At 43.9% G+C, this 11,366-nt stretch overlaps 1 protein-coding gene across 5 annotated transcripts in view; it reads right to left on the bottom strand.

The window, feature by feature from the left end:
• Window positions 1–11,366, bottom strand: part of sbf1 (SET binding factor 1) — a 250,244-nt gene that overhangs the window by 12,116 nt on the left and 226,762 nt on the right. For 4 of the 5 annotated variants that reach the window (XM_059654533.1, XM_059654536.1, XM_059654537.1 and 1 more), the window contains 3 exons: window positions 11,232–11,319; window positions 5,598–5,729; window positions 316–5,504 (listed from right to left, as the gene is read on the bottom strand). In XM_059654533.1, coding sequence (XP_059510516.1) covers window positions 5,406–5,504; window positions 5,598–5,729; window positions 11,232–11,319 — 319 coding nt within the window. In that variant the 3' untranslated portion in view covers window positions 316–5,405. Of the gene's footprint in view, window positions 1–315; window positions 5,505–5,597; window positions 5,730–11,231; window positions 11,320–11,366 lie in introns of those variants that run through there. The other variant, XM_059654534.1, reaches the window with a different exon arrangement.

Genomic DNA, 11,366 nt, shown 5'->3' with positions numbered 1-11,366 from the left:
GGATAAATCCTTGCTGAGAAAGGTACAAAAGTTTACTTGTTCCTAGCTCTCATACCCACAGCCTCATGAACACTGCCCTGCATTTGTACTAAATCGTTGCTTGGTATCTTAACAGGAAAGTGACCAGGTCATCATCATAGTACACAAATTGGTTTCCATATTGCCTAGATTATATCAGTGACCACAGTGACTTAATTAGCTGTCAAGTATTCATTTGTCTGGCAATCATGAAAAATGTTTCATAAGAGTCTTTGTTTAAACCGGTGGGTGATTGAATTTTATTTCCCCTCCAAAACAAGTGCAATGATCTGTAAGGAGGTTCCAAAAGTAATATTTTATTACATTTCAGTTATTCTTTGTCTAAGCACAAAACAGGACTCTGTGGAGACCACAATGTTCAGACTAAAGAAATCCCAAATTCTACATGGTTACTTTATTTTACAATCTGAACTTATCCATCTTTATACAGGAATTGAGACTATGTACAAAGAATTATCTTCATATTTCAAATAAAAGCATTTTCAAAGTTAAAAGCTTGGCAAAAGTAAAATGGATTTCATGTGGACCAAATGAAAAAGCTCTGAACAGAGGATTATAGGAATCCAAAATAAAAGGCTCAATTTACCACAATTTCTGCAAATAAAACAAGAAATTACTTTGCTTACCCTACCTTCTGGCTGTCAGATCCCTGAAATCATACTTACATTGAACAAGGACCCAGCAATGATCACTGGGATCACCAATTGTGTACTCTGTTTTTTGCTGTTCATCAGTTGGTCAAGTAGCTACAGTTTTCGCTGAATATCGTCAGTAAACTCGGAAGAAAGGGAACTACAGGCAGAATTTTTCCAAGTCTCAAAAAGTGAAGAAAATTACTTGTTTGTTCAAATAATCCTCATCAGCATTTCTGCCATTGGGAATGCTCCCAATTCAGATTATCTGGGCATAACTGAAGCATGCATTTTGGGTTAAGTGTTGATTGTACAGAATGGAAGTTGCTGGAGGAAAGTATGTTACAATAATGATAATGTTTCTCCATAATGTGGCTGATCATTGTTACAAAGTAGGGAACATTCTAGCATGCCATATTGGTCAGTGGATTCATAATTGGCCTCAATCATTTTACCACGTTCACAGGTCTGACATTGTTCTATCAGGTACCATACAATGTAGGACAGCTGTGCAAACTAGAAAGGTTCATGTAAATGCTGGGTATATTGCTCTTTCACATGAGGACTGGAGTCTCAATCCTGTCTGGTCTTTACCCTCAGCCTCCTACAAAGGTCTTAAACAAAATGGGATTCCTAAGTCCAGTACCAGCTGGACACAGTTCACATCAAAACAAAATTTTACAATAACCAAGGTAGCCTCAAAAAGCTGATATTTGAAAAGACAATGTGGCATTAGGACAGATTGTTAGTCATAGGAAATCTCAGCTTGTGGTGACGCATGTTATTGTAACACTGTGGAAAAAGCCTTATTTTGTATGACTGCATGGAACTTGGCCTGGGAATGTTTGATGCGACAGTGTGGCAACAGCTTTACTTTGTACCTAACCTATGATAATGGTCCTGGATAGACTGGATGATGTTACAGAAATAAAATGCATTCCCTCCCACTGAATCATAGAGTCCCTACAGTGTGGAAGCAGGTTATTTGGCCTGTTGAGTCCATACCAACCCTCCAAAGAGCGACCACGCCCCCCGCCCCCACACCAATCCCTGTAATCGTATATTTCCCATAGCTAGCCACCCTCATTTGCATATCACTGAACACTATGGACAATTTAGCATGATCAAACTACCTAACCTGCACATCTTTGGACTGTGGGCGGAAACCAGAGTCTCAACCCAGAAGAAGCCCACGTAGACAGGGAGAGAATGTGCAAACTCCACACTGTTACCAACAGTGGAATCAAACCCAGGTCTCTGCCTCTGAGGCAGTAGTGCTAATCACTGAGCCACAGTGCTACCCACTGACAAACATTTGATGCAAAAAAAAGTTGCTTTCCAGTGGCACTTATTAGGATAAGTATTCACTACAAAATAGTGCAACTCAGGATCATTCTCCATCCATTTCAGGCATTCACAGTACTGACCTATGGGCACCCATGGGGGCTTTAAGCAAGGATTGGTTTGAAAGCCTCGTGATGTTGCTCAGATCCCCATCTTTTAATGAAGGTGTAGACAGGTTACAGGGGCAGATTTGAAAATATAGTGAATTCTAACAAAAAAAAAGTGCTTAGACATCAGCTCTGAATCTAGTCTCCTGAGCAGCCTTGTATGTGGTGACGGTTTCATTTCTGGATGAACCCTTAGTTTATTTAAGCAACACAAATCACAAGCAACAGTTCAAACAGCAAACTGCCGTGTGATAAGACTGAGCAAATCCTCCTATCTTCATTCCACATCCCAATCCTTTCAATAGAGCACAGCAGCAACTTTCTTTGATTGACAACTATGGTGCAGAACAACGTACATGCCTAAAAGAATGTGCCTCAGAGGAGTAAATACTGAGCTGTGGCTACAACTTAAGAGATTTAGAATTTAGAACTTAACTTGAGAGATCTGGAAGGCAAGAATGGTGTCTCACATGCAGCAGAGTGGTTAGGCCATTTCTCACAGCGGCTGCAAGTACGGAGCACTGAGAATAACGCAAAGATCAACTGCTAGGTAGACCCACAGATACTAAAAGCCGGCACAGTCTGTATGAAACAACAAATGCAGTGGAAGTGAGTGAAACAAGGTCTAAGAGGAGCAGGCTTTTCTGCAGCAATCTGCTGAGGCCCATTAACATCAAGCAAAGCGGCACTTTCATGCTTTCCACCAAGCCATCCACTCTAAAAAGCACCCTAGAACAAAGGAGATTTCATTCTCACGTTGCTCAGCTCTTTTAGGCTATACAGTTCATTCAAAACAAAATGGAGAGAAAAATCACTTTTTTTAAACAGTAAGTGTCCTTGCCTACGTGCTTCATATCAGAAAGATTAAATATTCAGCTGAGTTTTAAAGGCATTGTTTTAAGCAACAATACATCTCAAACCTGACAGGATCTGAAATAATGAGGCCCCTCAACATCATTTGAGTCTCTCCTCATAGCTAGTTTAGATACACCAGGCATGTTTAAGGGTAAATCTTAGCAGCAAACAGTTGGAAATGAGTATACACAACAGGGATCTGACAACACAGGCAATAAAGGCAACAATGCAAAACTCAGGATACTGTAAAACAGGACAGACAGAAAAAGTACAAGCTGCAAAATTTACACAATGTTTCTAAACAAAGGCAAAGGGTGATTTGGACAGGTAGTGAATAAATGACAGCAAGAGAAAGCATGAGTTTGTGAAACAGATTCTAGCAATATTTTAAATTGACAACCACAATATTAACAATAAACAACAGGATAAGATGTCTTCATTGTTTGTAACCTGAAACCATACATTAAGTCAACCCCAAACGTACCTGAATGCAATCTTGACCCCTCAGTCGGAGTCACAGGAGCAAATGCCCAACAATTTGAATTCATCCATAAAATATGGACCTTTGCATTTGGGACAGATTTGTCCTGAGACATATAGGATTTTGTATGCTAAAGATATGACTGAAGTTCTACATATTGTAGCATGGGATGGGTTTTCTCTTGACCATCACCACCACCACCACACCCCATTCCCACCAAAACTTGGACCTCTGGAATTAGTGCAAGTGTCTGCTTCCTGTGGCCCGAGCACCCTTCAGCTGTCCAAGATTGAGCGGACGTGACTATGAAGCATTAACTGCAGTGTGTTGGTGATAGATATAATATTGAGACACCCCTCAGTGTACCACTGGCTCAATTACATTGCTTTTGTTCAAACTGATAACAAATACATGTGAATACACAACAATTTGTAAATATCATTTGACCTGTACACTGATATCTAGGAAGCTGTTGCATAAATAGAACAAGAATTAAACTATGTACAGCTGTACAGCACTGAACAGCAGAATTAAAGAAACAACACTGTTAAAATAACCTCTCAGCTGTGTTGTTTCTGTGCAGCTGCCCATGAGAGCTGGAGGACACCACTCCTGCTCAGCTATTCCTTCTTGCCCTCCTTCTCAATGTGATCCAATGGAAGGTAAATTGGAAATAGGCAGTCTGGGAAAGATATGGGTCAGACCTGCCCCACTACACATATCCAGCACAGCTGTCTCTGTAAACACAGTGAGCATACACCACCTGCCAAGCCCTACCCCTTACTGCATAAGTTAATATAGAACTAAACACAAACACATCCCTCATTGTCCTACTACTGCCCTTACATTTGAAGGGTTCTAAGTCGTTTTAAGAACATTAACACTCTCATTGAGAGCTGCTCAGTGAACAAACACACACAACTGTGTACCTTTAACCACCTCTTGTTCACAAGTGCAAATGGCTGCTGTTTTCCTTGACAAAATTGGCCACAAATTGTTCCAGCAGCACTGACCCACTGAAATTAGACCTGAGCAAAAATTATCCCCATTTTGATTTGTAAACAGTAGGCTGGCCTTACTTTGTAGCCTATTTTTTCTGTAAAGAATTCCTTTCAAGGAAAGAGCCGTTACATGTTCCCCTGTACAGAGATGTCTTTATTCCCAGTCTGTGACTGGAATTCTACATTTACTCCTTTCTTACTAATTTAGCTTGATTCACCTGTTGCCTTCCACTGATTCTTGAATTAAAGTTATAGCATCACACAAGAAGCCAGTGGTTACAAGACATCTCACATGATCTATAACAAAGGCAGTTGAAATTAACTGACAGTTGATCCACATCTTTTCTCCAGGAATAGGCAAATAATCTGATGGATGTGACTCAAGTTTTGCTGTAACTTCGAAACTGTTTCAGTCAAAGGGTTTTTTAGGCTTTAGTATTTCAGCAATGGGTTGTTAATCTGGAATATCAGCTCTCATCTCAGGAGTTTGGCCACAAATGATTCTATTCAAAATGGCAAGAGTCCAACACACAAGTTAATTCAGAGATAAGAGGAATCCTTGTGTGTGGGGAAAGGCCCTAAGCAAGAAAGGGTTTAAAGGTTTAATTTTTCTTTTGTAGTTACTCAAGTTTGTAACCTTCTTCTAATTTGGTGTGTGCAATAAGCTCTCTCCCTCTGTCCAAGCACATGCTGATTCAAATGAAACATCCCTAATAAGTACACATGTCCATCAATGCTGGGCATGGGGTAGCAAGACATCTAATCACCACCATCCCTCCCTCATTGCCTCTGGACTCTGTAATTAGATGGCTGAGAAATCACAAGTTTCCATAATATTCTGATTCTTGTGTTTCTGATACAACAGTTGTTGTCCATGAATGACAGAGGTCCAGACGATGAACTCCATACCCAGTTGCGCACAGGCAATGGTTGCAGTACACGCTTCTCACGCATCTGACAGGCAGCTTTGTATTTTATCAATCCATTGCTGGGCACTCTGGCTGTCTTGGGCACAGAAATTGTAAACTCTTTTTGTTGTCTTCAGCTACGAAATAAGATATTTAACAGTCACTTTAAGTTTGCAAATAGCTCATTATTGAAAACTTTGAAACTCAGGGTGCTGCTGTTAGAAACTCACATCAAAGAAGGCTTTTTCCTCAATGTTTTTGGGGGCTCCCAATACTATTGCTCCCAAAGTAACAGATTCTACTTCTGAGAGGTCGACGATCCCCTTCACATCTATGTCCAGTTTACTTTCATAATATCTCAACTGCAAAAGACAACAGAGGAATTCTGAATGTTTCATTCAAGCGGTACAGCACCAAATCCTTTTCTTCTTTTTAACATCACCTCTCCTCTGCTGAACCACAGAAGACACTCCAAGCCAGGTGCAATTGGTACAAGTGGTCCTCCCCAACCCCTGTGCCCTATGCTGATTTTATTCCATCCCCATTTCCCTCAAATTGAGGACCCACTTTGCCATCCCTAGTGGCTCCATACCCCAGCCCCGTGTTCTTGGCCTTGCATAACCCCATCCAAGGTCAGGGATTCCGACAGCAGAGACAGCACATTAAGATGCAGCAGCACGGGTTGGTGCTCTGTCAGCTGCAACTGACTGCATCAGCTACTGAGGGCAGAACCTTTACATCTCCCATTCTCAGAAAAAGTCATACTGGCAGCAGGCTAAAAGAGAAAGAGATTGAGCGTGATCTAAGGCGTGTGATTTAGTTATATTTTAGTACAATTTATCTTGTAGTTTGGATTTGAGCCATTGGCAAGTGGTTTTTGGTTTGTGTCTGAAGAGGTTTAATTGATCAACTTGTAAGTATTTCTGCAGCCACGGTGATTTCTTTAAAGCAGTCTGAGAGAGATAGTTCTTGGAGATTAGATTAGATTCCCTACAGTGTGGAAACAGGCCCTTCAGCCCAACAAGTCCACACCGCCCCTTGAAGAATCCCACCCAGATCCATCCCCCTATACCCCACGCACCCCTGAACACTACGGGCAATTTAGCATGGTCAATCCACCTAGCCTGCACATCTTTGGACTGTGGGAGGAAATCGGAGCACCCGGAGGAAACCTACACAGACACAGGGAGAATGTGCAAACTCCACAGACAGTCACCAGGGACTGGAATTGAACCCGGGTCTCTGGCGCTGTGAGGCTGCAGTGCTAACCACTGAGCCACCATGCCGCCCCTAATGGGAAGTTGTTTACACTGGCAGAGTTCTTGCATTTAAACTAAGCAAATAGTTATACATTAGATTTTCTGTTTAGAAGATTGATTCTTGTTTTATTTTAGATTGGGCAAATATCCATAGCTTGGAGAAAGTTTTGAAATTTCAGGTCAAGAGTTTGCATAAGTCTTGGTGCATAAAAGGCTTTCTCCTGATAAAAGGTAAAGACCGGAACTGTTAAAAATAAATAGGCTAGCTCAGTGTAAGAAGTTCAGTTTAAAAGTTTCAGGCTTGAGAAGTATTTGATTACAATCCTGAAGAGGATATCTGAAGCTGAGAACATCTAAGCTCAATTGTACGAAGACTTGAAGAAGCTATTAGATTCTCCAGTCCAGGATTGAAGTTTGATAGAGAAGGAAGTTATCTCCAGTGTGACTATTGTAATTTTTTTTATTTACTCATGGCATGTGGGTGTCACTAGCTAGCTAGCATTTATTGCCCATCCTTAGTTGCCAAGGAAGAAGGCGATGGTAAGCAGTCTTCTTAACCGTTGCTGTCTATGCAGGTGGAGTCACAATGCATTAAGGGATGGAACTCCAAGATTTCTGACCCAGTGACAGTGAAGGAACAACAATATATTTCCAAGTCAGGATGGTGAGTCACCACGAAGGGAACTTGCAGGTGGTGGTGTTCCCATCTACCTGTTGTCCTTGTCCTTGGAGATGGAAGTGGTTGTGGATTTGGAAGGTGCTGTCTAAGGATCTTTGGTAAATTTCTGCAGTACACATTGCAGATAGTGCTACTATTGAACATTGGAGGAAGGGGGAGTAGATGCAACACCAATCGAGTGGGATGCTCTCTCCTGAATGGTGTCGAGCTTCTTGGCTGTTATTGGAGTTGCACCCATCCAAGCATGTGGGGAGCATGCAATCAAACTCATGGCTTGTACCTTGAGGATGGTGGACAAATTTTGGGGAAGTCAAGTGGTGAGTCACTCACCACAGTACTTCTGGCCTCTGACCTGCTCTTGTAGCCATGTATTTATATGGCAAGTCCAGTTGAGTTTCTGGTCAATTATAACCCCTAGGATGTTGATAGCAGGGGATTCAGTGGTGGTAGTCTTATTAAATGTCACAGGGCAGTGCTTAGATTGTCTTTTATTGGAGATGGTCACTGCCTGGAATTTGAGTGGTGTGAATGTTACTTTCCATTTGTAAGCTCAAACCTGGATATTGTCCAGACTTTGTTGCATTTGGACATGGACTGCTTCAGTATCTGAGGAGTCACGAATGGCACTGAACATTGTGCAATAATCAGCAAACATCCCCACTCCAGACCTTATAATGAAGGGAAAATCATTGATGAACCAGCTGAAGATGTTTGGGCTTAGGACACTACCCCAAAGGAACTCCTGCAGAGATGTCTTGGAGCTGAGATGAGTGATCTCCAACAGCTATAACAATCTTCCTATGTGTCAAGTATGACTCCAACCAACAGAGAATTTACCCGAATTCTCACTGACTCCAGGTTTGTTTGGACACTTTGATGCCAAGGGCTGGTGCTCTCAGCTCACCGATCATCGAGACTAATGAGACAGCAACTGGCTAAGTTTATTTGTCCTGCTTTTTGTGAATAGGACATACCTGGGCAATTTCCACATTGCCGTGAGATGCCAATGTGGCAGCTGTACTGGAACAGTTGGCTAGGAAAGTAGCAACTTCTGGAGCACATGTCTTCAGTACTGTCAGAAAACTGTCAGGGTCCATAGCCTTTGTAGAAGACAGTGCCTACAACCTTTTTTTGGTATCACAAAGAGTGAATCGAATTAGCTGAAGACTGGCATCTGTGATGCTGGAGCGTAAAAGTGCACTTTTGGGATTAATGGTATTGTATTTTACTGTGTTTCAAAATCTTTAAACTTGCGTTTATATGTAAACAGTCTAGTTTATTTATCTCAGTGATAATGGGAACTGCAGATGCTGGAGAATCCAAGATAATAAAATGTGAGGCTGGATGAACACAGCAGGCCCAGCAGCATCTCAGGAGCATAAAAGATGACGTTTCGGGCCTAGACCCTTCATCAGAGACGGGGATGGGGTGAGGGTTCTGGAATAAATAGGGACAGGGGGGAGGCGGACCAAAGATGGAGAGAAAAGAAGATAGGTGGAGAGGAGAGTATAGGTGGGGAGGTAGGGAGGGGATAGGTCAGTCCAGGGAAGACGGACAGGTCAAGGAGGTGGGATGAGGTTGGTAGGTAGGAGATGGAGGTGCGGCTTGGGGTGGGAGGAAGGGATGGGTGAGAGGAAGAACAGGTTAGGGAGGCAGAGACAGGTTGGACTGGTTTTGGGATGCAGTGGGTGGAGGGGAAGAGCTGGGCTGGTTGTGTGGTGCAGTGGGGGGAGGGGACGAACTGTGCTGGTTTAGGGATGCGGTGGGGGAAGGGGAGATTTTGAAGCTGGTTAAGTCCACATTGATACCATTGGGCTGCAGGGTTCCCAAGCGGAATATGAGTTGCTGTTCCTGCAGCCTTCGGGTGGCATCATTGCGGCACTGCAGGAGGCCCATGATGGACATCCCATCTAAAGAATGGGAGGGGGAGTGGAAACGGTTTGCGACTGGGAGGTGCAATTGTTTATTGCGAACCGAGCGGAGGTGTTCTGCAAAGCAGTCCACAAGCCTCCGCTTGGTTTCCCCAATGTAGAGGTAGCCACACCGGGTACAGTGGATGCAGAATACCACATTGACAGATGTGCAGGTGAACCTCTGCTTAATATGGAAAGTCATCTTGGGGCCTGGGATAGGGGTGAGGGAGGAGGTGTGGGGGCAAGTGTAGCATTTCCTGCGGTTGCAACTGATGTCCATTTCAAGCCCACCGACTCCCACAGCTACCTAGAATACACCTCCTCCCACCCACCCTCCTGCAAAAATTCCATCCCCTATTCCCAAGTCCTCCGCCTCCGCCGCATCTGCTCCCACGATGAGGCATTCCACTCCCGCACATCCCAGATGTCCAAGTTCTTCAAGTACCGCAACTTTCCCCCCCACAGTGGTCGAGAACGCCCTTGACCGCGTCTCCCGCATTTCCCGCAACACATCCCTCACACCCCGCCCCCGCCACAACCGCCCAAAGAGGATCCCCCTCGTTCTCACACACCACCCCACCAACCTCTGGATACAACGCATCATCCTCCGACACTTCCTCCATCTACAATCCGACCCCACTACCCAAGACATTTTTCCATCCCCACCCTTGTCTGCTTTCCGGAGAGACCACTCTCTCCGTGACTCCCTTGTTCGCTCCACACTGCCCTCCAACCCCACCACACCCGGCACCTTCCCCTGCAACCGCAGGAAATGCTACACTTGCCCCCACACCTCCTCCCTCACCCCTATCCCAGGCCCCAGGATGACTTTCCACATTAAGCAGAGGTTCACCTGCACATCTGCCAATGTGGTATACTGCATCCACTGTACCCGGTGTGGCTTCCTCTACATTGGGGAAACCAAGCGGAGGCTTGGGGACTGCTTTGCAGAACACCTCCGCTCAGTTCGCAATAAACACCTGCACCTCCCAGTTGCAAACCATTTCCACTCCCCCTCCCATTCTTTAGATGGGATGTCCATCATGGGCCTCCTGCAGTGCCACAATGATGCCACCCGAAGGCTGCAGGAACAGCAACTCCTATTCCGCTTGGGAACCCTGCAGCCCAATGGTATCAATGTGGACTTCACCAGTTTCAAAATCTCCCCTTCCCCCACCGCATCCCTAAACCAGCCCAGCTCTTCCCCTCCACCCACTGCATCCCAAAACCAGTCCAACCTGTCCCTGCCTCCCTAACCTGTTCTTCCTCTCACCCATCCCTTCCTCCCACCCCAAGCCGCACCTCCATCTCCTACCTACTAACCTCATCCCACCTCCTTGACCTGTCCGTCTTCCCTGTACTGACCTATCCCCTCCCTACTTCCCCACCTATACTCTCCTCTCCACCTATCTTCTTTTCTCTCCATCTTCGGTCCGCCTCCCCCTCTCTCCCTATTTATTCCAGAACCCTCACCCCATCCCCGTCTCTGAAGAAGGGTCTAGGCCCAAAACGTCAGCTTTTATGCTCCTGAGATGCTGCTGGGCCTGCTGTGTTCATCCAGCCTCACATTTTATTATCTTAGTTTATTTATCTTAATTTCTTTTGCATAATGCACTTCCGATTTATTGTTAAAATAAAATCTACAGCATGATGTTTGAGATTCAGTGAAAGACAACCCTGTTAATTACAAAAGAATGTTTATCAAGCCAGGTGTTAGTCTTGGAACTAACCAACTGGTATCATAACAAAACACTTCTGGGTAAGGTGGAGTGCAGAATAAAAACTGAAACTATCACTAAAACAATTGAATCCCATCAAACACAGGAGGTTTCTCATCTTTTATATCTCTTGTATTACCTTCTTCCAAAATACTTGTTATTTCCAATAGATAAATTAGGTCAATCAAATGTGATTTGCCTTTAACAAAACCATGCCAACTGTCTTGTTAACAAATTAATTCTCACTTGAAGTATTAGTTATGAGAATGGACACAGCAGATTGTGGCAGTGTTACCTGATGTTTGGTTTTATCGAGTACAAACCAACGTGGTTTCCATGCTTTCAGTAAAGCACCTCTTTTGTAAAGGGTTCCCTCATATGACCTGCAGACAGAATACACATTAGCCAAGAAAAGGACTTTAACAGAAAG

The sequence above is a fragment of the Stegostoma tigrinum genome, chromosome 25, assembly GCF_030684315.1.
Source record: "Stegostoma tigrinum isolate sSteTig4 chromosome 25, sSteTig4.hap1, whole genome shotgun sequence".
Lineage (NCBI taxonomy): Eukaryota > Metazoa > Chordata > Chondrichthyes > Orectolobiformes > Stegostomatidae > Stegostoma > Stegostoma tigrinum.
Note: the sequence above shows the minus strand (reverse complement) of the source record. Positions and strands in the feature narration are given on the sequence as shown.